The 12,005-nt window shown below is 39.4% G+C and overlaps 2 protein-coding genes across 8 annotated transcripts in view; one reads left to right on the top strand and one right to left on the bottom strand.

The window, feature by feature from the left end:
• The window catches only part of gpat2 (glycerol-3-phosphate acyltransferase 2, mitochondrial), a 23,204-nt gene extending 17,654 nt beyond the window's left edge, over positions 1–5,550 (top strand). Inside the window, exons 19-22 of the mRNA XM_026322541.2 lie at positions 2,938–3,058; positions 3,442–3,510; positions 3,895–3,950; positions 5,434–5,550. Coding sequence (XP_026178326.1) covers positions 2,938–3,058; positions 3,442–3,510; positions 3,895–3,950; positions 5,434–5,550 — 363 coding nt within the window. The remainder of the gene's footprint in view (positions 1–2,937; positions 3,059–3,441; positions 3,511–3,894; positions 3,951–5,433) is intronic.
• On the bottom strand, positions 1,716–11,875 carry fahd2a (fumarylacetoacetate hydrolase domain containing 2A). Of its 7 annotated transcripts, XM_026322547.1 has the most exons (9): positions 11,652–11,873; positions 10,842–11,107; positions 9,709–9,925; positions 9,530–9,589; positions 9,232–9,457; positions 8,862–8,970; positions 8,174–8,261; positions 7,855–7,946; positions 3,353–3,473 (listed from the first exon to the last, which is right to left on the bottom strand). In XM_026322547.1, exons 1-8 carry the CDS (start codon positions 11,664–11,666, stop codon positions 7,884–7,886), a joined length of 1,044 nt encoding a protein of 347 aa, XP_026178332.1. In that variant the 5' UTR covers positions 11,667–11,873; the 3' UTR covers positions 3,353–3,473; positions 7,855–7,883. The 7 variants fall into 7 exon arrangements, with proteins under 7 accessions (XP_026178327.1, XP_026178328.1, XP_026178330.1 ...); XM_026322542.2 differs by lacking the exon at positions 7,855–7,946 and having other exon boundaries at positions 1,716–3,473; positions 11,652–11,875; XM_026322543.2 differs by lacking the exon at positions 7,855–7,946 and having other exon boundaries at positions 1,716–3,473; positions 11,568–11,874.
• Between the last annotated feature and the right edge of the window lie 130 nt (positions 11,876–12,005).

The following is a 12,005-nucleotide window of genomic DNA, read 5'->3' as shown; positions in this document are numbered from 1 at the left end:
TACATTGTGCATTCAACAGATCTGAGTGCAGTTCTTACATCAGAAAACATTTTCTGTCTCTATAGTTTATAATATGTGTTTATGTCAGTTTAAGATCCTAAAGGGGCAGTTAAGGAAAGGACATGCAACATTTACAGTCACATGTTGTGTATCACATATGTCCACTTGCAATGAGATGTGTTTATATAGTCTGCACGTAAGTCTGCATCCTCTCTGCTACTCTGCTGCCAGGAAATGACCTCCCTTCACATCCGCAGCTTCTTTCTCTGTTACGCTCTGCCAAGGGGCTTTGTGAGCACAGGGACAGTTTGGGTCAAGCATATGGGCACACAAATGAGAAAAACTTGGTTAAGGGCAAAGCATAAGGACAGTAGGAGCTGGGGATTGAACCACTAACCGTGCGATTGTAAGACAACCATCTGTGCCTCTTCGGCCACAGCCAAGAAAGGGTGTTTTTTCATATCCAGGGACCTCCATATTCTGGAGCCTTTTTTATGTATACAGGATTTTTTTATTCCAAACACCGTGAAAAATGACTGCATCATAAACAGTTTTGCCTTGGTGTGAGGATGTGCACACTGTCCGCCTTCAGTATGTACCTGAGATAAAGTTTTTATTAGAAAATTTAAGATACATTATACCTAGCTGGAGTAAAAACATACAGAATACATCCAAATAAGTTCTTTAAAAACAATTCCTCCTCCGTGTTGGTATAAAATTCTTTTCTTCTTCTTTCTTGTCTGCTAAGGAAGAGCCTGGCCAGTGTTTACCTAGCTTTCCGGTACTAATCTTTTAACTTTCTCCATCCAGTGCTCCCACTCTTCTTCTACTAACGCCTCTGCTCTGCTGCCTTGAGCTCATGTGCCGAGTGAGGCCCGAGAACATCTCCATATCAAACAATGGACAATGTACTTTTACCTCCTCCTCTTCTACTTGGTATCACTCAGCCTGTATAAATTCTCTACAGGTGATTTTACAAAGCACGCTGGCAGTAATGAGGGGTAATCATCCATAGTGACTAATTCTCAAGAAGAAGCCTGGTCTGGCTGAAAGTTTAGACAATAACAAACAATATTACTGAATTTTAAAAGCAGCATTTTATTTATTTGCATCTAAAACTTGCATTTTCTTGTTTTATTTGTTGTTTCTAAACAGCCTCAGATTTCTTGGCGTTTCTTTACTGGCATTTCTTGTAACTTATTGAGCAACATATACACTGATATAGATCCATCTGGCAAGCTAATATCGACCAGCGTATCAGTGTTTTCATCTTACCATGAGGTTTTTTAGCCACTTTGTTCAATTTATCTCTAAAATTGTGTTGATTTTAACGCTCTGACTACCATGCTCAGAGCGTTTTTTCCGTTTCAATATTTTACCAAGCATCCTCTCCAGCCTTGTTCATAGTTTGTGTAATGCCCTTTTTGTTTTAATGTGTTTATACAGCATATGCATATGCAATAATTGTTCCGTTGCTTTATTTTTTCTCACTGCTGCTTTGATTTTAAAATCCTGCTTTGTAATTGTGCTTTTTGTGCTACATGTTCACATAATGATTGTTTAAACACTGATTGCATTGGTGTCAATGGCTGAACAGCAGTTGCTCATTGAAAAATTGGATGAGTTCCATTCAAAATGTCAGGCTGAAAGAAATTACATTTTATTTCATATATTTTTAAGCACAGTTTTGCAAAATACAGTGTAAGTAGCATCCTTAAAAAAAATTTAAAAAAAGGTCTATCCCATGCACAGTTAAACCATTCATAAAGTGTTTTTTTTTTTACTTTACGATAATAATCCCCCTTTGCATAAAACGAAGTATATAAAGTAATGGTTTTCTGAGATTGGTGAACTTGAATGGCACAGAGCCCTGACCAGAGCACCTCATCAAACACCTTTGGGTTTAATTTGAATGCCGGCTGTGAGTCAGGCCTTATTATGCCATGTCAGTGCATGATGTCACTTTGTGGCAGAAAGGAATAAATCCCTGCAGACAGGCAAATGTAATAGCAGAATATCAAGGGTGATTGTTTTTGAATTACACACCCAGGTGAAAAGAGAAACCTCCACATTGTGACTGAATTCTATTTAGACAGGCAGCATTTCGACCCCATCTTATCAAATCATATCGTAATGTTTCCTCTGATGCTCATGTCTCCTATTCTGAATTGTTAATCATTTAAAGAGTTCATCACCATGGGAGGGTTTAAACATCACCTATTTGCAGTCAGTATGCAGGTGTTACTATTGATTGGGGTTGTTTCAGTAACTGGTGTTTGTCCAAATTCTTTTGGCCATGTACTGTATCCACTAGATTTAATTCAGGACTCATATGAAACCTTTTGATGAGGACTGAAGTTCAGAAGGCGTACAGTGGTCCTAGTCTTATTTAACAGTGTACTTCATTTTTATATATGTGTTTCAGTTATTTTGTAAATCCCTAATACAGATAATATATCACATCTTCACGTCACTCAAGGAAGCCAGATCTCCTGCTGTAACATCAGAATCGGTTTTATTGCCAGGTGCAGCAAAGAATGCTTTACAGTACTAGGAATTTGTCTTGGTGTCTGGTGCAGGCATATATACATCCTGTACTTAGTGGCTTATTAAGATACGTGTGGCACAGTGGCAGTGCAGACTTGCTTACAGGTTTTAGTTTATGTCCGTTTGTATTTTATTCCACAAAACAAAATATAAAACATGCTTCCAGCACTGCTACTTGAACCTGAGACGCCTACCTCAAAGTGCACTGCCCTAACTGGTTTACAAGCTCCAGAGGATTCGCCCTTTGTATTTTACTTTTGCATCCTGCAGCTGAGTATTGTTTTAACACTTTGTGCTCATTCTAGGGGAGAACACACTTTCACTCCTGGTTTTCCCCTTCCTCACTTTTGGCATGTTTGATAACTCCCACTTCTGTTTCTGCTTTTCTAGATTAGCCAGCCAAGTCAGTGTCCAGAGATGCTGTTCTACCTCTGCAGTATGCTAGCTGGACATCTGAGGACACTCTGCTGGACTACCAAGGGACTGGACCTCATAAACACACCTCTGCCAGGTATGTGTAGGATACAGTATATGGAGCAGTGATTGTGTTAACACTAAATGAGGTTTTCATTATGAAGCTTACTTTGTAATTATTAAAGATTTTATTTGAAATTAATTAAAAACATTGTTCTTTTTAAAGCAAATTAAAAAGCAATAAAAGCAGTAATGGCACATAAGTGTATGCCACATGAATACTGAACGTAGTCTACATGTCTCCAATATTTATGTTGCACCTTAAGCCATTTGCAGTGACCTGTCGAACGACTTTCCAGCCATAAATACAGTATAGTGTGTCACTGAACCATGAAGGCACCATATAATAACTTTGTAGTCTGTCCTCGCTGTCCTTTGAGTGGAATAAATGCTTTCAGCTTCATGTCTGTCCTGCTGCAGATGCAGAGTTTGTGGCTCAGATACATGCTCATCTGTGTGACACAGCAAATGAGAAGAAACAGCACTACGGTGAGCTCAGCCTGACAAATACACACACACACACACACACACACACACACAAAAGTCTTCTATCCTTTGTGTCGTAACTTTAAAGGCTTGTCACCTTGCCTTTTCCCGCTGATTCATTGTGTGCTGTAACAAATCAGCAGAGACCAGAGGAGAAACACCAAGCAGGTCTCCCACTCACATCTCATGCTCTGTTCTTCTTCTTTACCAAAAAACACATAAGACAAATAGAAACTACCCAGATGACACTCTTCAATAATACACAGTATAAAAATTCCTTCAGTCCCACTGGTAATGGCTTTGTTCTGTTATGCCGACCTGGTTTTTCTATATTGGATATCTGTCTGTTCTTTTGATTCATGTGTGCCTATGTGCCTTATCTCACAGAGAGCTGCTCAGAGGAGGCTGCACACACTGCAGTTAGAACACTAATAGACCTGGGGGTGAGTGACAGCCTCTGTGTGTGTGTGCGCGTGTGTGTGGTGGGGGGGGGGGTCGGTCTCTAAATCTGTCTGCTAAGGATTAAAGCTTGACTCAGGACTGAAAGTTAAGGTGCAGTCTTAACTCCCCAAAACTTTAGTTCCAACGTTCTGTTCCCAGGTGAGCCTGAATACAACTCAAATCTCTAATAATCTGTCACTTGATGTCAGCGTTTTTCAACAATACTCATGAACCATGACCTCAGCAGAACAGGAATTCAACCTGATTTATCGCAACAATAAAGAAACTCAGCCTGATTTTGTATGTCAGTCAGTCACACAAGTGATTTAAAAAATAGAAATGTGAAAAGTGTAGTGCGGACAGAACTGGGATCAGTGGGGCACTTGTGTACAGTTTTGATGTGCATGTGCTCTTCAGCTTTGCTAAGATAGGAAAGGAAAAGGAAATAATCTGTTGGGTTTTGTTGGTTTAAAACAACTTATTTTCTCTTTTCCTCATATGCGGTTTGAGGTGACATGATATGAAAACACTCCATTTGACATAATGAACTAGGGACTAAATGGAAACTTTGATAAGACCAAATCAAGTCTTCATGTTTATTGTGATGAATTATCAAGTTGCTGCAATTTTCAACTTTGTGAAAACTGTTTTTTCATACAATGCAAGAAGGAAAGCAGCAAATGCTTTATCTTGCAGATAGAAATAAGAGCATCTGTTATCACCATCTGCACCAACTCTGCAAACAACCAAAATAATGAAACAGAGAAAGGCAACCTTACTGAACTTACAAACTGAGAAGAGCAGGAGAAAAAAACTTGTGTGGTCAGAAAAAACTGAGAAAACTGCATGTTATATTGTAACTGTGATGCAGTCTTTTCATGTATATATGTATAAATGAGTCAATGCCAGTTCACCACTCTTGAATTACAACTTAGTAAAGTAGATGGAGTCTGCACACGTCATTCTCTGCTACCAGTCTGTGTGTTGAGAGTCACTGCCTTTAAAAATAGAGCATCATTGACCTATATATCTGCAAAGATCCCATGAGGCAATTATTAAATTTCTTATCGAGGTTATCAGTCAGAAATAGTCGTTATCTTGTCTTTCAGATTTGACAGCTAATTCCACTCCATGATATCAAGATGGATTGGTTTTTAAGAGCTACAGTTTTAAATCAAAGGGGAAATGTGCTTTTAGTGATTATGTAACTGTAAAACAAAAGTTGTTTGGCTCTGTCAGTTTATTATTTCAGACCTTGCTGTGGGAATAAGGTGGTTTAATGTTATTTATGTAGCATCCTTAGGTTTGTTTTTCTTTTTTTTTTTAAATCTTTCTTATTACTTTTTTGGCCTTGTGCAAAAAAAAAAACAAAAACACTAAAGATAAGAAAAGCTTGAGCACTCACGTCCAAATAAATGTTATCATGCTGTATAAAAAAGCGTAATGTTGCGAGTGTCCTGACAGAGCTGTTTATTTTCACTTCAGGTCCTTTCTGAGGAGCGTGGGGAGGGAGGCATCTTCCTGGGTATCACTCCTTTGTTTCAGTTGTCAGGAAATAGACAAAAACTGCACCGCTTCATCTCACAATACGTCTTCAATTAATGTCTTTAACTGAGCAGCATGACTCAGTGCCTTGGCACAGTTTTTTTGTTTTGTTGTGTGACCTCATCCTCTTTTAGTGTCGGAGGAACTTGTTCAAAAAAGATGCATGCTGAGCCGGGACGCTCGTGCCTTTAGGTTAATTACATTTTGATTTTTCAGTGATGAGACATTGATTTTAAGTTTATCTTTAGTAATAGCATTAGCATAAAACCGCAGGAGACGAGGATTATGAAGTCCCCGTAATCAGTTTGTGAGGACTCACTGTAGGATGATGCTGCTGTTGTTTCAACCATGTTTATGTAAAAGTTCAGTTTCTTACATGTGAAAATGTTTTAGTTCTGATTATTTTTTCTAGTTCGCACAATTCAAGTTATAAAATAATATTCATGATGACAATAAACACATTTTCTTCAACATAGGCAGAGGAGATTTCATGTACACAAACTATGGTATTTTGCCTTAGTATGTTATTCCAGTTTGTACAAAAAAGAGGTAATTTCCTCCAAATAATCCAAGTTGCTCTCCTGCTGAATGTCCCAGCCCTTTTTGAGACAGAGACACAAAATCTGTGCAGGACAAAGAGTTTTCTTGTTTCAATTTTGGAGTTTACTGCTAAGTTTGTGGTCAAGTCCCTTGCGTTTTTTTCCCCCCACTACTCCGAAATCAATTACAAACCAAACCTGCAGTTTAGCTCGCATTGCCTGTGAACCTCTACTGCCACCCAGTGTTAACCTGCAGGTACTGTGAAGGTCTTGGGACTACTCACAGGACAGCCTAAGAAAAAGTAATGCATCAAAAAATCACCAGCTAACATACATCACTAGCAAACAATATGGGCTGGACTCTGTATTGCACTCATACATACATGTGGCTGCCAGAGTATTACACAGACCTAGTTAAAATTAATGCAGTTTTCTATAAATCTATAAGTCAGTTTTCTATAGGTTTTCTGTAAGTCTATAAGCCAGTTTTCTATAAGTCAGTTTTCTATAAGCCAGTTTTCTATAAGTCTATAAGCCAGTTTTCTAGAAGTCTATAACTCAGTTTTCTATAAGTCAGTTTTCTATAAGTCTATAAGTCAGTTTTCTATAAGCCAGTTTTCTATAAGTCAGTTTTCTATAAGCCAGTTTTCTATAAGCCAGTTTTCTAGAAGTCTATAACTCAGGTTTCTATAAGTCAGTTTTCTAGAAGTCTATAAGTCAGTTTTCTAGAAGTCTATAACTCAGTTTTCTATAAGCCAGTTTTCTATAAGTCTATAAGTCAGTTTTCTATAAGTCTATAAGTCAGTTTTCTAGAAGTCTATAAGTCAGTTTTCTATAAGTCAGTTTTCTATAAGTCTATAAGCCAGTTTTCTAGAAGTCTATAAGCCTATTTTCTATAAGTCAGTTTTCTATAAGCCAGTTTTCTATAAGTCTATAAGCCAGTTTTCTAGAAGTCTATAACTCAGTTTTCTATAAGCCAGTTTTCTAGAAGTCTATAAGTCAGTTTTCTCTAAGCCAGTTTTATAGACGTCTATAAGCCAGTTTTCTATAAGCACCAAACTGGAACAGTTTGAACAAAATCTGAACATTATCACTTTCATTACAGTAAAAAAGTACAAGACTGTGTTGGACTTTAGTTTTAGCTAGCTGTACCTAATAAACTAGTGTGTTTATAAGCGCCGATTGGTTTGATGTCCAGTTTATTCACGTGTCCTTGACTTTGAACCCTCAATTGCTCCCAGTCTGTTACACACAAACTGCAAACTGTTAGAAAGTCAGTACTGCAATTTCTCTAAAGCCATCTTTTTAAGGAAAAAAAAATTATTTCAGTGTTTTTTCATAAAGAAAATGAAGGAAGCAGGTACAGGAATCAAAGCCCAGATCAAAACAAATCTGAATACCAGAGACAAATGAATAAACACTGCATATTTTTAGTTTAATAAAATTCTTCCCATCACTGATAATCTGCTTTTTGTGAGAAAGTGGCTGCTTGAATCTTCTAAGTTAGAAAAGTGTTGTAAACAATTTGTCATCCTGAATATTAAATATGATTCTTACATATTGAAAAAGTGAGGGGGGTTAACAGTTTGACTGGGTGGTTGCTGATAAGAGGGTATTTTTTACAGCTGTTGACTGTGACGCAGTACCCGAGGACGATCTACAAGCACCATGTTGAGTCATGTAATTATAGTGTTTCATTTTGCAAAACCATGTTTTCCTTTATTCTCACATTCTTTTAGGGAAAAAATAACTTTTCTGCAAATTACATGTTACAGTGTGAAGCAACTGATCATCAACGCATTTCATTTAACAGCTGACAAACCTTTATGAATTGCTGAAGTTTGTCTCTGTTTATACCACTTTGTTGATTATAGAGCCTAATTGGTCTATCTGGCACTCCACCACGTCTCCTTTCTGAAATGAAAATCAGTTAAACACGTCAATGAAATATAGTTTTGCTTCTTTTAAACCGCAACAGGTACCCATTCTACTAAAATACTGTGTCATCCTTTTTGTTTTGTGCTGTGCAGCTATTAAATTCTTTTGGACAAAGGGAGAGTAAAACCGGAGCTCCGTACTCAGGAACATGGTCAACGTAGCTGTGCAGTTTTTACTTTTTTCAGTGTCATGCTTGAACTGACCTTGAGGAACACGGGCGGCTTTCTGAACACCCCCACACCTGGAGGAGTGCCTGTCAGGAACACATCTCCTGGAGTTAATGTCACAAACCTGACAGATGAAAAACATTCAGGTCAGCAACAGACATGCGCCATATAATAGCAACTAGTCCACTGACTTACTGTGCATCTTAATAGTGTTAATCAACAAATGAGGACTCTTCGGATCATGTGATGCCATTAGACAAGCGTGTGTGACAGTAATTTTTTTTAAGTGCATGCAGAGATCCTGTGAAAGAGCCCAGAGCTGCCATTATTACAGAACAGCACACGCATTGTCATCAGTAAGTCAGGCAAGTGAGGGAGAGGCTTTTCTCTAATCAGATCAGGTAACGCTCCAGTTGCTCCGGGAGCTTTAGGGCAAAAGGGGTGCCAGCCGCTGTGGGTAAGGCTTAGCTGAAGCATGTAATTTCAACTTTGAATCTGTGATGAGTGCAAGCCATTTGCACGCACAGTGCCCTTTTGTGGATTCATTTCTGACACAATTTGCATAATTTCTTAAATGGAAACTGCACACTCAGCTTTAGCTCATGCAGCTGAAAAACGTAAAAGTTCAGATTTATGTAAATCTGTACTTAAAACAGGCAAAGTCTCTGTTAAGTTCACATGTTCAGACACCAAGATCATGAGCAGTGACAGTGAGTGGACCTACTTTGAGACCCAGGCCACCAGTGCTGCAGTCTTGAAGATCATCTGATCTGTGTTGCTGCTCTGGACTGTCTCTCCATTAACCAGGCAGCGAATGTTCAGGTTGTGAGGATCTGATACAAATAAACAGCACCGTTAATGAAACTGTTCACTGTTTGTGACGTGGACTTAATACAGAACACTGTCACTACATGACAATACATCACTCATGGTGTGCGACAATGTTTTGACCCTTAAAAATCCATGTTGGCCACTATTTACTTGTAATACAGGTTTGGCTACTCTACTGCTGCAACCACACTTTTCACAGAATTGCAGCCTGTCCACTCAGCGATGCTGCTGACGTACAAAACACAGATAATTGTGGGATTCACCAGATTGTCTGTAATTCCCCCGTCTTGCTCCTCTCCACTCTGTGGTATGTCGCTCCCTCTCACCTTTCACAGCGTTGGTGGTTACTAAAGCAGGGCCGAGAGGACAGAAGCTGTCAAACGTCTTTCCCAGCAGCCACTGCTTCCCGTTGCGCGTCATCTGCCAGTCACGCGCACTGACGTCATTGGCCACAGTGAACCCGGCCACGTATGAGAGAGCGTCTTCCTCCTGAACAGCAACACCAGTGGAAATGGAGCCTGAATAGATGCTTCATTAAAGCGTCGGAGATGTGACACTCACCTTGATGTGTTTTCCTCTTCGTCCAATCACAAAGGCCAGCTCCACCTCCCAGTCCACCTCCTTCAGTCGGACAAAAACAGAACGTTAAGCAAATACAGGATAAAAAAGCACCAGGGCTATTTTTGTGTGTGTCATAAATACACTCAAAACAATCAGTGTGCTTTTTAAAAAAGCTCGACCTGGCTCTCAGAGGGCAGAGTGATGTCAGCGTATGGGCCAGTGATGGCACTGGGGAACTTGCTGAAGATGTTCGGCTCTTTGGGGATCGGGGCATTCTGCTCCAGGCAGTGATCGCGGTAGTTCATACCCACACACACAACCTTCTCCGGGGCCAACACAGGTGACAGCAGCTGGATGTCTGATCGCTGCACCATGCACTGACCGGACGCTAAGGCTCTGAGGAGGAAGATGAAGAAGACGATTAGAAAGAATTCATCAAGATAGTTGGATAAAAACAGCTTGTTCTTGTTTGGGTGGTGACGTTTTAAGATGATGATGAAAGAAGATCATTATTTTGAAAAAGACTGGAGATGCAGAGACAGAAATGAATAGACCAGAAGGTTGTTGTTTTAGAGATTAATTTGAGGAAAAACAAACCTGATAACTTAAGAAGATTATTGTGCTCATTAAGATGATTTATTATGTTGTTGTTGTTTAGGAGCAGGAAGACAATGATTTGGAGAAAAACATGAATTAGGGATGGTGGTGATGACGGATGAGGATAATTTACAAAGAAGCAAATGATTATGAAATAATAGAGAGTCAAAACTGAACATATATATATGTTTCACTGCGTAACGTCTGGACAATGACTGTGGGACATCTGGACCAAAATCCATGTAAACACAGGCTTATTAAGATTTGCAGCTGCAGACTGGATGGATTGTGGATTGAAAACATTTGTAATAGTAACTTTTTCTAATGGCTTGTTACAAACTGAGAAACCCAAGATCATTTATTGGTGTCATACTAACATATAAAACCTGATGACTTATTAGAAAGTGTGAAACCATAGTACTTATATATTTATAACTGCAGAAACATTATGTATTGAAACCAACTATTACTGTTAACGTTTCACATGTACTGTAATTTTCCTCACTACATTTGAGCATGTTAGGTTTTGCACAGTCACTAATGAAACTATAATAAATTATTAAACCGCAGCCTGCAGTCGTAGGTGTTTGCCAATTTTGGTCCAGATGCATTTCAGCCTTCCTGCCAAACCAAACGTTGTTCTAATGAATTACTTATAACTAATCAATAGAATTGGTGAATGATTAATTTCAGCTTACAAATTGGTGTTTGATACCTCTGTGCACACTCCAGACCTTTGTCTCCCAGCTCCAGCAGCTCTCTCACTGTGGAGGGCATGGAGGAGTCAAACGCCTTCAGATCCACCACACCGAGCCCAGAGTCCTGCTCCACTCCCACCCTGATGCCTCCTTCGTCTCCATGCCGATGAAACTGCACCAGACGCATCGCCGCACCACCCAAGCCTCGCCTCTGTGGGCGTATTGTTTGTTTCTGAGCGAGTAGACGTCTGAAGATGCCAAATGAGCGAATAGGAAGCCTCATCTGTTGAAGTGAATGCAAAGTCATATGTTTGTTTGGTGTCACATTAAACTTTCTGCTCAACCAAAAGTCCAAAACCCAAATCCACATATTTAAAATGCTGCCAGCAGGAATACTCCTTTTTCCTGCCAAAGTCAATGATTACAGTTCTGCTTCAGCACTGCTGTGAAATTATACGACCTGTAATGACTTTATAGACCACATCAGGCCTTTGTCTGGACAAAAGCAGCCTAACACCTCGATTCTTGCATGTTCCTAAAGGAAATCCACAGGCTTATTTATAAAATCCTTCAGCATGACTTAAGGTACCAAACCAGTGGGGGCAGGAGCTGTATGTGACCTGCACCCAAACCAGTTTGTTGAGCAAAGGCTGTCAAACTAGGACACATAGCACATGATATGAGCAGGTCTGCAACAATGATGAGTTCCCATAAATCATAACCACGATGGAAATTGTGCCTACCTGCAGCTCGAGCTGTAGCTTTGAAAAATGTTTTTTTTATTCTTATATATTTTTGACCAAATGTCAGTTGGTGCTGGGACCTACTTCTGCTGCTCTCATGCCGTTTGCACAGTCTCTGATCACACTCAGCTCCGTTCTCCACACAAAGCACCACTTTTAACTACTTCCGGTTTGTGTTTGTAGTCCATGAGAGTAACCGTGTCAAAAGGTAAACAAATTTCTCAAATGAGACTCATAGTAAAGGCTATTTATATTTTTTATTATGTTATATATACGGATAAATGGTATATTCCATAGACTTCCTCCTAGTTCTGTTTTTACGTTTTTCAACGAGGTTAAGAAACTACAATACCCGACTGGCTTCATAAATCGGCCTTAAAGCGCAGTGGGAACTTTGCCACTTCTCCTAACTTACCGTGACTGTGATTTAAAAGTAGA

The sequence above is a fragment of the Mastacembelus armatus genome, chromosome 9, assembly GCF_900324485.2.
Source record: "Mastacembelus armatus chromosome 9, fMasArm1.2, whole genome shotgun sequence".
Taxonomy (NCBI): Eukaryota; Metazoa; Chordata; class Actinopteri; order Synbranchiformes; family Mastacembelidae; genus Mastacembelus; species Mastacembelus armatus.
The sequence above is the reverse complement of the archived record's forward strand: the minus strand, read 5'-3'. Positions and strand labels throughout refer to the sequence as shown.

Coding starts and splice junctions, on each gene's coding strand:
- fahd2a (XM_026322542.2), bottom strand. Junction 9,590..9,708: donor CTCTGCCCTCTGAGAGCCAG/GTCGAGCTTTTT, acceptor GTCCGACTGAAG/GAGGTGGACTGGGAGGTGGA. Junction 8,262..8,861: donor CTGGTGGCCTGGGTCTCAAA/GTAGGTCCACTC, acceptor TTCATCTGTCAG/GTTTGTGACATTAACTCCAG.